Consider the following 13,255-nt stretch of genomic DNA (forward strand, 5'->3'; position numbering starts at 1 on the left):
GAGATGTGAATCTTCTGGGGGTCAGGGAACTTGAACTCAGCCTGTGGAGGGCCTCAATCACATGCTCCTTGCTCTGCAGCTCGGTGCGGATAAACATTATGACTTGGCCAATGTGGACCCTGGCCACTGTGCCCTGGGGCTTTCCAAAGGCACCGCGCATACCTGTCTGGAGCCTAGATTGGGGACTGCATGCCGGACATGAATCTCCACTGGAAAGGGCTGTCTCCAATGTCCCTTAGGGCAACCCATACAGGCAACAGGCTGCATACGCTACTGGGGAAGTAGTATTTTATCCCCATCTTACACTTGAGGAACCAATGCCCAGAGAGGTTAAGTAACTTACCCAAGCCACAGCCAGTAAGTGCAAAGCTGGTATTTGTACTAGAGGCTGGCTTCAGGGTCTGTGTTCTAATTGTTACTGCCTCTTCATGCCAGAAACTTACTGCTACTATTTAATATTAAAAAAAGAAAAAAAACTCCATTTTTAAACTTTAATACCTGCCTTAGCTTCTTCCTAAGCAATAACATCCATAAAATTATGTGTATTATTTTATATGCACACCACACACACACACACACACACACACACACAGGATATAAATACCCAACTAGTAAAAAACCTTTGGGAATCTCTCATCAACACAAAAGGGCTGGCATACAGTAGGCATGCAACAAATGCAGCCATCATGCTTCTTGTCCAAACCTGAACTATATGCTAAGGCCCCACTCCTCCAGGAAGCCCTCCCTGATCACACCCCACCCTCAGCTGCCCTATGGGGACCTTCTGCTCTCTGTTCTCCTAGGGGGTGTTAGGGTTGTCACTGAATTAGTGACTTTCTCTCCCTTCCAGGCTGGGGGCCACCTCAGGGCATGAACTGGGTTTTTTTCACCTCTGTGTCCCCAGTGCCCAGACCAGGACAGGACACCTGTCAAGGATGGTGTTTGTTTAATGTGAGGATGGGGATGAAACTGCTAAAGTCCTCATCAAGGATCATGACCAAGCAGTTCCACTAGACCCCAAGTGGCCAGGAGTTAATCATCAAACCCGGGGAGGTCACACACAGGTCAAGAAGGGCACAGGCCATCTGGGCTGCCAGGTGCTTCCTGGACCTCACCTCCCATTTGATATATAGGGAGACTGAGGGCCCCCCCAGATTAATGTGACCAGCTCAGATTCACCCAGTGAGATGCTGATAGAGACAAGACATGAATGTGATCACGTCATTCCCCTGCCTAAAGCCTTCCATGGCTCCCTAGTGCCCCTGGGGTGAGGTCCAGACTCTGGATTGGTACAGGCATCCAGTGGACTCTGGTCCTTGCCCACCTCCTCAGCCCCAAACCCACATGCTGTCCCATCCTTGCCTTTTCTCGAGTCCTCCTGCACATGTCTCTGTTCCTGGAACACCCCATGTTTTTCAGTTTCAGACCTTTGCTTTCCCTGTTCCTGATTCCTGACCCCTCTCAGTCTCCTCCTCCAGGAAGCCTTCCCAGCCCTCAAGGGCCAGGTGAGGTACCTGCTCTGGGCGCCGACAGCCCTACCCCACCTCTTCTTGCCAACATCTGACAGCATTGATCATAGCTGCTCTTCAGTGGTATCTTGGGGCTTCTTGAGGGCAGGGGACATGCTGTCTTGTTTGAGGCTAAAGGTCCCAGGACTTGACACATAGTTCGTGTCCAATAAATATTCTTTGAGTGAATGAATCGGTTGTCAGAGTCATTCATTTGAACAATAAATAATTGTTTGAGTCCCAATGTTGGGTATAAAATATCACAGATGAGGAGGAACTCCAGAAGAAAACATGCCTTTCTCATGTGACAGATAATAATTGTTCCTTTATCCTTGTTTTCTTGTCTCAGACCTAAGTTGACCTTGACAGTGGTCCAGGGGAAGTGGCTTGGCATTCGGCACAAGCACCGGGCTTGGAGGTGTCTGCGTCACAGCAAAGGTGGTCCAGGGTGAGAGTTAAAGGGTGCCCCTCGCTGGCTGGGTGGCCTTGGCTGAGTGAGTCCCCCTCTCTGGGCCTCAGTTTCTTCATCTGTGAAATGGGACCAGGTAATCACATGTCTCGGACAGCAAACCGGGAGGCAGTGAAGGCTGATCTTGTCCCCTTTCTCCTTCAGTGGGGAGCTGTCCCTTTAATACAAGAGGAGGGGCCAAGGCCACAGGAAGCTGCAGGAAGCTGGCAGAGCCAGTGCCCACTCAGGCTGGTGGGCAGTGGGCTGGGGCTGAGCTGGTCTGGGGACTGTTGAGAAGGAAGGTAAGGGGGTCTGGGGCCCAAATAGGGCCCTGGGGCTCTATGTACATTTGTGAATGTGAGTAGAGGCTAGTCTGGAAAGTTCTGGGGCCAAGTTCCAGCTGAGTGGACAGAAAGTGGGAGGGTGAGACTGTCCGAAGTCCTCCCAGGAACATGGGTTCAGCTCAGGGTGCTTGTGGCCTGTCTGCCTTGGACTAGAAGGCTAGGGATCTGGGACCCTGAGGATTGGGGAGCACATCCTGATCCCAGGGGGGTGGGGCTGACATTCTGCCAGCCAAGGGGTGGCTGAGGTTTCCCAGCCCTGGCACCAGAGATTTGACTGTTGAGCATCACCCAGGTGGCCTCTGGGGAAAAGCGTGAGGGACAAGGGAGGTGGAAAAGGTAGTCAGTTGGTCTTTTACCCCAATTCATAGAAGTAGCAGGTGCCCTCCTGGGCGTCTGGGCTTGATAAGGCTGTTGGCAACTTGGGGTTCATTCGTTTGACTGACGCCTGCTGTCCTCTTCTGGGCAGTCGGTATAACCAAGAGGGCTGGGGGCGCCTGGGGACTGAGGCAGGAGCATTTAGCTCCTAAGGACAACTGGCAGTTAAGTACTAAATGCTCACACCTTCAATGATAATAATGCTAATATAAAAGAGAAAGTAAAGCATCATGGGTAAGAACACAGATGCCAAAGTGCACTGCCTGAGTTTGGATCCTGGCCATGCCATTTCTAGCTGTGTGACCTTGGACAAGTTACTTAACCTCTCTGGGCCTCAGTTTCATTGTCTATAAAGTGGAGTTAATAATTGAACCTATCTCAGGGTCATTGTAATGATTATATGAGATAAAATATAAGGTGGTTGGTATAGTGCCTGGCTCAAAGTAAGTCCCATGTAATTATTAGCTGTTATTATATGTGAAGCAGAGTTGATGCCTTTACTTTATGGTCTCACGTAATCATCACAATGATCCTGTGATGCACAAGCTCTTCTCCCCGTTTGTTGTGTGGTTGGTTCCTTTTCATTTTTCAGGTTTCAGTTTTAATGGTCACCTCCTCCAAAAGGCCTTTCCTGACTTCCTGACCCAAAGTAGGTCCCCTGTTCTTCTTTTCAAGGCTCCGTATATGCCTGTTTCCCTTTTAGCAGTTCTCACCATTTCTGATTATTTTGTTTGTCTATACAGTTATTTGTTGAATGTCGATCCCCTTCTGAGATTATGAGTCACCTCCAGGAGTAGATATCTGTCTGGTTCACCATGGTGTCCCCAGTTCCTAGGTCAGGGCCTACACCTTGTAAGCATTCTAGAGTAACAATGAGCCTGCCGGCACTGTTAAAAGACCTTAATGAGATAATGCCTCCAAAAGACTCAGTCAGTTTCTGGTAATTGGATTCCACAAAGGACAGCTATTATTATTATTACTATTATTATTAATCTGCCCCAAAACCTGTGAGTTGGGATGTTATTATTCCCATTTTACAGAAGGGGAAATAGGCACACAGAGGTTGAGACACTTGTCTGGGTCACACAGCCAAGAAGTCATAGCTAGTTTCTAACTCTGGTCTCTGATTGACCCCAAAGCTCACATTCTTGGGCTCTGGGGCTGAGGTGAGGCCCAGGGCTGGGTATGCGGGATTTGGGTGACCCGTGGGCTACCCTCCCCCAATGCCATGCCCTGCTTAAGAATTGTCCTGGATGGAACTGGGTGGAGCTGGTTCAGGCTTTGCCATGCCTGGGGAACCCCAGGGCCATCCCAACAGAGGCCCAGAGTCAAATCCAGGGACAGGAGACCCGGAAACCTCTGAAGAGGGGAACCCAGCTCTTGACTAAGCAAGGGTGGACGAGAAGCTTGGGCTTGTGGCGGGCGGGGGAGGTTGCAGCGCTCCGCCTAGTGGCAAGTAATGGAACTGCAGCCCCACTATTGGGCGGCCCAATGCTTTTCTGCGCCAGAAAAAACAAAGGGGGGTGGGTGGGAGGGCAGAGCGTTGGCTCCTTAAAAAAAAATCCTTCTATTGTTCTCCCTTCTAATGTCCTCTCTCTCTGCTTCTCGCCCTTACACGCTGGTTCATTCACTCACTCACTCACTCATCCGCACTTTGGCTTAAAACTTCCCAGCGGCTTCCCATAGCAAGTAGAATTAGAATAATATCCCACCTCTTCACCGTGGGCTGGAACACCCTCCCCAACATCCCTGACCACCTCTCCTTGCTCGCCTCCTACTCTCACCTCCGCCAGTCCCTTCTCTCAGCACCAGGAACACTCTAAGTTCATTTCCTTCAAGGCGGTGGTTCTACCTGCTGTTCCCTCTACAGAACGCTTTTCCCTTGCTTCTCTTCTTGTCATTCATCTCAAAGTTTCCCCTTTGAGAACTTGCAGGTCAAAAGAAAGTAAATTACCTCTCAACCAACCAAAAACGCACAAAACCCTAAACCATCACCAACAACAAGATGGGTGGTTTATTACATTTAATGAGACGATTGGAAATTTGAACACTTAGCAGATATTTGATGATATTAAGAAATCATTTTAATAGTTTTAGACGTGATAATGGCATTGTGATTACATTTTAAAAAATAAACATCAGTGAGGCATAATTTCCATAAAATAAAATTAGTTTACTCAAGGTTAGAATTTGAAGAGTTTGGACAAATGTATACTGTTCTGAAACTGTGGCTACAATGTTTAAAAAGAGTTCTTTGCTTTTGGAGCTACACGCTGAAATATTTACAGAAGAAATAATATGGGAGGAAATTTATAATAATCATAAAGGAGGAAAAAATAATAATACAGGAAGGAGGATTAGGCACAGATATGGAGAAAACAAGGCAGGCCACACGTTGTTGATCGTTGAAACTAAGTGATGGCTACACGGGAGCTTCGTCAGACAGTTCTTGACACTTTTGCTGTGTTAAATTTTCCATAATACAAGTTTTAAAAAAAGTTTCTTTCCTGGGAGACGGCTTTGCTGACCACCCTTGCTAAAATAATACCCTCCCCTCTAGGTCACTCCTGTTTGAAATTCTGTGTTTCTGTCTCCCCAACTAGACCGTGAGCTCCGGCAAAGTAGGGGCTGCCTCTGACGTGTCCCCTGCTGGGACCCAAAACCTGGAACTGCCTGGCACATAGTAGGTGCTCAGTAATGTCTTTTGAATGAATAATGAATAATGAATGAATGAATTCTCCCACTCTCATTCATTCATCACCACCATTGGCCACATTCTCCATCCCCAGCGCTGTGAGCAGCCACAGTCACAGAAGAAAAGAGCCCCTAGTCCAGAGCTCCTTGTCCAGCTGGTGAAACTGAGGCCCAGAGAGGCGCGGATCCTTCCCTGGAGCCTCACGGCTTGGCAGCCATATGGCACTAAGGGCGCCAAGCGGAGGAGCTTCTCCCTCTCCCCGTTTCCTGTTCTGGTCACAGGGACTCTTGGCTGGAGCTGCCTGGGCTATGATGTTTGTGCCCTCCTGCAGGCCCTCTAGGTGGTTGCTGGTATGGAGGGCCCTCTGGCGGAGTGTGCCAAGGGTGAGCACTTCCACATCGTCACGCCTCTGCTGGAGAGCTGGGCACTGTCCCAGGTGGTGGGCATGCCTGTCTTCCTCAAGTATGAGAATGTGCAGCCGGCTGGCTCCTTCAAGATCCGTGGCATTGGACGTTTCTGCCAGGAGGTGAGGGTGTGTGGGCAGGAGGGGAGAGTGAGGCTGTACAGATGGAAGGGGACAGCTGTGGGCAGGACGAGGGGTGGGGAGAGTTGGAGTGGGAGGGTCTAACTCCATCCACACAGGCCTCCGTGACACCTGCTTGGGTCAGCCCCCACCCACATACCTTGTCTTCCCAGGTGGCCAAAAAGGGATGCAGACACCTGGTGTGCTCCTCAGGTGAGCCCACCCCTTTCTACTTCATGCGGGTCCTCAGGGCTGGGTTGGGGGAGGAGGACCTGGCTGGAGCAGCAGTAGATGTCCAGGGCTTGGCCTCTTTTTTTTTTTTTTTTTTTTTTTTTTTGCGGTACGCGGGCCTCTCACTGCCGTGGCCTCTCCCGTTGCGGAGCACAGGCTCCGGACGCGCAGGCCCAGCGGCCATGGCTCACGGGCCCAGCCGCTCCGCGGCATGCGGGATCCTCCCAGACCGGGGCATGAACCCGCGTCCCCTGCATCGGCAGGCGGACTCTCAACCACTGCGCCACCAGGGAAGCCCTCTTTTTTTTTTTTTTAAAATAAATTTATTTGTTTATTTTGGCTGCGCGCGGGCTTTCTCTAGTTGCGGCGAGCGGGGGCTACTCTTCGTTGCGGTGCGCGGGCTTCTCATTGCGGTGGCTTCTCTTGTCGCAGAGCACGGGCTCTAGGCGCCCGGGCTTCCGTAGTTGTGGCACGTGGGCCTCAGTAGTTGCAGCATGTGGGCTCAGTAGTTGTGGCTTGCGGGCTCTAGAGCACAGTCTCAGTAGCTGTGGTGCACGGGCTTAGCTGCTCCACGGCATGCGGGATCTTCCCGGACCAGGGCTCGAACCCGTGTCCCCTGCATCGGCAGGCGGACTCCCAACCACTGCGCCACCAGGGAAGTCCTTGGCCTCTTCTTAAAGGTCCAGTCTCATCAAGGTCATGGTCAGATGGCTGCTTGGCATGTCCTCTCTCAGCCCCCTTCCCATCATTCAAGCCTCCTGGTAGTAAGTGATAAAACCCCAATAATGCGGGTTTAAGTTACAGGCTCCAAGAATTGAAGAATTCTTGGGATGATTGGCTTTCAGGCACAGCTGGACCCAGGAGCTCTCCTCTGTACCTCTCCTTTTCTTGGCTTGTCGTTCCTCTGTACTAACTTTACTCTCACATAGACCACATGGTAGCAAGATGGCCATCCGGAGTTTTAGGCTTGCCTCCTACCATCCTACCAACCCTGGTGAAAAGGGAGTACCCCTTCCCAATGGCCTCATCAATCCATGAATTGGTCTTTTTGGCCCAGCTTGTCCCATGTACTCATCCCTGAACCAATCATGGTTCAGGTGAATGCGTTCTCTGATTGGCTCCACGTAGATCACGTGTCCACCTCTGGGGCCAATGGTGGGGCATATAAGTGTCGGGAAGGCGTGACTCCCAGAGGGGAACGGAGAGGGTGGGAGAGCAGTGTGTCAACAGGCTAATACAAATGCCCACAGCCCCCCCTTCTACTGCCTCCACAGGGGGTAACGCAGGCATCGCTGCCGCTTACGCTGCTAGGAAGCTGGGCATCCCAGCCACCATTGTGCTCCCCGAGGGCACCTCTCTGCAGGTGGTGAGCAGGCTGCAGGGGGAGGGGGCCGAAGTTCAGCTGACGGGAAAGGTAAGGACCTCAAGAAGGGGAGACCAGCTGAAGGGAGCTGTTCCCCCTTTACTCCCACCTCAGCCCCAAGAGATCCTGTTTCCTTTTCCGTTTTGTGAACTATGCCTGGGACCCAGTCATCCCTGAGGATGGCTGAGCTGAGGGGTGAGTGAGATGTGTTGTATATTAAGGGCTTGGATCTGTCAACTTGCCTCTCCCCACCTTGAGGAGACTTTTCCTGTGTGAACCCAAGAGAAGCAGGAGGCTGGTGGTTACCAGGAGTGTATCTGTCTCCCGGCACCCTCACTAACACTTGGTGCTATCCACTTAAAATTTTTGCCTTTCAGTAAGACAAAAAGTATAAAGAAAGATGATGACAGCATCATCCCCCATTCTGAGGCCACCCCGAAATGAAAGGATATTCATCTGATAAGGATATCGTTGGTTCACTTTGTTACCCAAGAAACAGAGACCCAAACATGTCATGCTTCCCCCCTCCTGGGAAGATGAAGAAGAAAAAATCCATCCATCCATCCATCCATCCATCATCCCTGGAAAACAGGCTTTTAAAAACCATCAAGGTTAAAACTAAAAGCCATATCATGGTACCCAAAAGCTGGTCTCCTAATACTTAGTGTATACAGTTTCCTTCCTGCCTGCCTGCTTTTCTGTCTTCCTTTCTCCTTCATATATTCATCCATTCATTCATTCACTCATTCATTCATTCAGCATCCTTCCGTCCATCACCCTTTCTCCCTCCCTCTGCCTTCTTTTCCGCCCCTCCATCCATCCATCATCCATCCAACAGATATTCATCGAGCACAGACCATGTGCCTGCACTGTTAGGCTGTGCTAAGAATACAGAGGTAATAAGACATGGTCTCTACTCTTACAAAGCTCCAAGTATTGTTGGGGAGACTCGCAGGTAACCAGATGATGAGAATAGAACACGATGGGTCCTGCCTGGATTGTAGAAAGCACATGGCATCCATTTGTCCACTTGGAAGCCTCTGCCTTTGTCCCAGGAGGCTGCTGGGTCCACACCAGCTCTGGTCTCACCCTCGGGGGTCTCCTCAGCCCACTGGCCCCTGGAGCCATCCGGGAGACCTCAGGCTCTGCTCCAACCTCCATAGCCGTCTGACTCCCGTCTTCTGAGGTCCTCGGTTTCTCTTTAGGTCTGGGACGAGGCCAATCTAAGGGCACAAGAGTTGGCCAAGAAGGATGGCTGGGTGAACATCCACCCGTTTGACCACCCCCTGATATGGTAAGGCTGGTGCCCCTCTCCCCATGGAACTCAGCACTGAGAGACCGTCGTTGAGTCAGGGTCCTCCCACTGGACAGAGGGGAAACTGAGGCCCCAAGAGGCGAAGAGGCTTGGAAGCCAGGCACATGGAGGTCCTGACCCCACCTCTGCCACTTGTGATTTGTGTGACTCTGCAAAGCATCTCACCACCCATGCCTCAGTTTCCACGTGTGTAAAAATGGAAATGCTAATAATAAATCCCCTTGACTGAGTGTGTACTTTGGCACACATTCCATCCGTTTAGTCTTCCCCAAAGCCCTAGAGATGGTTGTTTTAATGCCCATTTTACAGGTGAGGAAACTGAGGCACAGAGGGGTCAAGCTCCTTGCTGAAGATTACACAGCCAGTAAGTGGCGGAGACCTTGGGTCCCAGGCCCAGGACTTGAGTTGGGCTGGTTCCAAGTGTTACTCTGGTCTCCTCTTAACCAGACACAAGAACGCTGCCTCTTTCCAGCATTGTGGAATGGATTAAATGGATTGAGAATATGCCTGGGAGGTTGATGAAAGGGGGAAAGAATGAGTGAACGAATAACCTGAGTGGACGAAAGCTGAGTGAACTAAGCGTGGCAGGGTCTCCCCTCCACGTGCCACGGGTGGGGAGGCGGATGGCGACGCGGGGAGTTTGTGTGGTTGTGAGCCTGTGGGACTGGGGCCTCCCTCACCCCTGCCCCTCTCTCCTGCTCCCTCATCCTGCAGGGAAGGCCACGGGAGCCTGGTGCGGGAGCTGAAGGCAGTGCTGGGGACCCCACCGGGTGCCCTGGTGCTGGCAGTAGGGGGCGGAGGCCTCCTGGCCGGGGTGTCGGCTGGCCTGGCAGAGGTGGGCTGGAAGCATGTGCCCATAATTGCCATGGAGACCCAAGGGGCACACTGTTTCAATGCGGCCGTTAAGGCAGGCAGGCTGGTGACACTGCCGGACATCACCAGGTAGGCATAGGCTGGGGGCATTTGTGGGGCGCTAGGCTGCCCTAGGACCTCCCAGCCCCACTGAGTGGAAGTGGGGCACTCAAGAGGGTCACCTTTTTTTTTTAATTAAAGAAAGTTTTTTTTCTGCCACACCATGGCATGCGGGATCTTAGTTTCCTGACCAGGGATCGAACCCATGTCCCCTGCAGTGGAAGCGCAGAGTCTTAACCACTGGACCACCAGGGAAGTCCCCTCAAGGGGGGGTCTCCTTAATCCTGCATGGCTGATCTATAGGACTTTTCATTCCCCGCTTAAACCCATCAGTGTGTTCCCTAAGCTCTCAGGCCCCAATCAGACTCCTCCCCATTCCACTTCAGCCACTGGCCCGTCCTCCTGTCCCTTGAATGGGTCATACTCTTTCCTCCCGCCATGCCTTTGCACGGGCTGTGTCCTCGGCCCAGAAGTCCTAGGGTTCCCTCTTCTTTTTCTGGCTGTTTTCTCTCCCCTCAGAGAGATTCTCCCCACAACCCTGTCATCGGAGTTTCCCCTCCCAAGTTCTCCCTCATAGTGTCTACCTACAGTGGGTATTTATTTACTTGTTCTTGTGTTTCCTTACTCACTGCTGTCTCCCCTCCCAGACTTGGTTCTTGATAACAGCAATAACAATAATTGCAACCAACACTTCTGTAGAACTCACTATCTGTCAGGCTCTATTCTAAGCACTTGAAATGTTTTAACTCATTGTCTGTGACAACGTCGTGAGCCAGCTATTGTTATTAGCCCAGTTTTTCAGATGAGGAAACTGAGGCTCAGGGAGGTCAAGTGACTTTTCCAAGGTCACACAGCTAGTTTAGAGCCAAGGTTTGAAACCAGGCAGCCTGGTACCGGAGTCCGTACTCTGGGCCACTTAGGGCTCAGAGCCAGTTCTTATGAGCTCAGCAAAGCCTCTCCCAGGCCTGAAACACTGCCTAGCTCAGGAAAATACCAACAGGTAGGTGATCCCAAGCACGGAGGTAAAGAGCGTGGACTCTGGAGCCAGACTACCTGAATTTGAGCCCATATTCTGCTATTGACTAGCTGTGTGTCCTAGAGCAAGTTACTCAACCTCTGTGAACTCCAGTTTCCTGACCTATAAAATGGAACCCATAAATTTCTAACTCCAAGGGACAGCATAAGGATTAAGACAGAAAATCCAGGGATTTCCCTGGCGGTCCAGTGGTTACAACTCCGTGCTTCCACTGCAGGGGGCTCAGGTGCGATCCCTGGTTGGGAAACTAAGATCCCACATGCTGCATGGCACAGCCAAACAAACAAACAAACAAACAAACAAACAAAAAAAACCCTGTTGGAATATCCGAGCATCCAGCACCTTGGAAACATTCAGTGAATATTAGCTATAGCATAGACGTGGTAAATGGTTATTTACGAATAAAATGAAAAAATCATTTTCTAGGCTTGGCTTTCTGGGGTCTGTGCAAGAACAGCAGTCACGGCTGTAGAGCCAGAGGGGGTGACGTGCATTCATCAGCTGTTCGTGGGACACACAGTTTTTGAGTGCTTCCTCTGAGCCAGGCGCTGCTTGAGACTCTTGAAATGCTGGGCCCCCGGCCCATTGCAGGATGGGAGGGGTGCCCGGGGCTGGGGAGGGCTGGGGCTGTGCGGGGAGGAGACTTGAGTCCCCAGCTCTTCTCCACACCCCTGCCCTCCCTGCCCCACCTGCCCGCTCCTGCAGTGTAGCCAAGTGCCTGGGTGCCAGGACGGTGGCTGCACAGGCCCTGGCGTGTACGAAGGAGTTCAAGGTCTTCTCTGAGGTGGTGGAGGATGTTGAGGCCGTGAGCGCTGTGCAGCGGTTCCTGGGTGAGTAAGCACTGCCCCCCACCCGGGCTCAGAAACCGGCAAAGTCCCTGGATCCCCTGGAGAGAGCGTGCTCTCTCTTATCTGTATCCTCAGTGCCTATCGCAGGGCTGGGTATACAGTAATCATGTAGTAAGTGCACGTTGAGTGGATGGAAAGGGTGGGGGTGAAGAAGGGGTGTGTCCTGCTGTCTCTAGCCTCCGGACTTCTGCACCCACTTTTCTTCCCTCTTGCTGCCCATCCTGGCCCTGTTCCCTATGGGTTTCACGTAACTAAGGGCTACTCAGCTATCATGGCACCTCCTCCAGGAAGCCTCCTCTGATCTCTCACCCCCACCCCACCTGGGTTGAAGACTTCCTATGCACCAATCCCAACAGTCTCATAACTGCCAGATTCTTATCCAACTACATCACTAGGCTGTGAACTCTATGAGGGTGGGGGCTGGTGTGTCTTGTTCATTGTTGTGTCCCCAGGGCCTTCCTAGCCCTGGGCCTGGCAGGGAGGGGGCACTCAATAAATATTTGTTGAGTGAATGGATGAATGTATGAGTGAGTGGAAAGGTGGATAATGAATAGGTGGATGGGTGGGTGGATAGACGGTTGGATTGATGGGCAGTGGATTGACAAATGACATGGATGAAATGGATGGAAGGATGGGTGGACACATTGATTAATGGACACATTGATGGATGGACAGACAGACAGTCAAATGATGGATAGGGGATGAATGGATGGATGGGTGAATGGATGGATGGATAAAACAATGATTGATAGATACACTGATAGGTGGACAGACAGACAGTCTAATGATGGATAGAGGGAGGGATGGATGGATGGATAGATGAAAGGCGGATGGATGGAGGGATAGATGGTCAGATTGATGGATGGAGAGAGAGTCAGACAGATGATGGATTGTGAGATGGATGCCTGGATGGCTGGCTTCATGGAATTGCAGTGCCCAGACCCTGCTGAGCACTAACTGGTTCTTCCTCCCTTTCCCCCCCTCCACCCCCGTTCCCCTACTCTGGGCAGATGATGAGCGAATGTTGGTGGAGCCTGCCTGCGGGGCAGCCTTAGCTGCCATCTACTCAGGCCTCCTGGGGAGGCTCCAGGCTGAGGGCCGCCTGCACCCTTCCCCGGCCTCAGTCGTGGTCATCGTGTGTGGAGGAAACAACATTGACAGTGGAGAGCTACAGGCTCTGAAAGCCCAGCTGGGCCAGGGCTGAGGGCTCCTGGTTTAGGAGGGCCGGCTGGTCCCCAGTGATCCCCAAGAGGCTCCTGGACACCCCTGGAGGGGGTTGCTGGCTGAGGGGCCTCTGTGCTCATGGAGGGCAGTGGCAGCTGCTCTGTGCTGCTATGCTGGCTGCCTCCTACAGGAAGCCCTCCTGAACTGCTCCCTTTGGCTTCCCTGCAGCTCTGGCCAATAAACCTTTTCTGAGTTGGGCTTGTAACTCCAGCAGGTCCATTTTTTCCACCTCCGTGAACTCAGAGAAGGCACACAGCAACCTGATGCCAGCACTCTGATGACGCGACTCTCTTCACATGACACAGCTTGTGCAACAAAGCCAAGAATTCAGAACTCCGGTTCCTAAGGGAATCCGGCCATGCTGAGCTCCTAACCGGGCTTCCCTTACCTGGCGGACCTGCTCAGGAAGGGGAGGGGGACATTCTGTCACTTC

General features: G+C 51.9%; 1 protein-coding gene and 1 non-coding gene across 2 annotated transcripts; one reads left to right on the forward strand and one right to left on the reverse strand.

Moving 5' to 3' along the window:
- Window positions 1-217: 217 nt before the first annotated feature.
- Window positions 218-349, reverse strand: LOC136133375 (small nucleolar RNA SNORA70). Its single transcript, XR_010656519.1, has one exon. It is a non-coding gene; the product is annotated as a small nucleolar RNA SNORA70 (small nucleolar RNA).
- A 1,855-nt stretch (window positions 350-2,204) lies between these two features.
- SDSL (serine dehydratase like) lies at window positions 2,205-13,018 on the forward strand. Its single transcript, XM_065889729.1, has 8 exons — window positions 2,205-2,258; window positions 5,702-5,896; window positions 6,067-6,106; window positions 7,399-7,538; window positions 8,693-8,781; window positions 9,517-9,744; window positions 11,456-11,580; window positions 12,609-13,018. Exons 2-8 carry the CDS (start codon window positions 5,723-5,725, stop codon window positions 12,800-12,802), a joined length of 990 nt encoding a protein of 329 aa, XP_065745801.1. The 5' UTR covers window positions 2,205-2,258; window positions 5,702-5,722; the 3' UTR covers window positions 12,803-13,018.
- The last annotated feature ends 237 nt before the right edge of the window (window positions 13,019-13,255 follow it).

Source organism: Phocoena phocoena, chromosome 13 (assembly GCF_963924675.1).
Source record: "Phocoena phocoena chromosome 13, mPhoPho1.1, whole genome shotgun sequence".
NCBI lineage: Eukaryota > Metazoa > Chordata > Mammalia > Artiodactyla > Phocoenidae > Phocoena > Phocoena phocoena.

Bases quoted from the DNA above. Each gene is read 5' to 3' on its own strand.
- SDSL (XM_065889729.1), top strand. From the start codon at position 5,723: ATGGAGGGCCCTCTGGCGGAGTGTGCCAAGGGTGAGCACTTCCACATC. The intron at 7,539-8,692 runs GTAAGGACCTCA...GTTTCTCTTTAG, and splicing joins AAGTTCAGCTGACGGGAAAG to GTCTGGGACGAGGCCAATCT. The intron at 11,581-12,608 runs GTGAGTAAGCAC...TACTCTGGGCAG, and splicing joins CGCTGTGCAGCGGTTCCTGG to ATGATGAGCGAATGTTGGTG.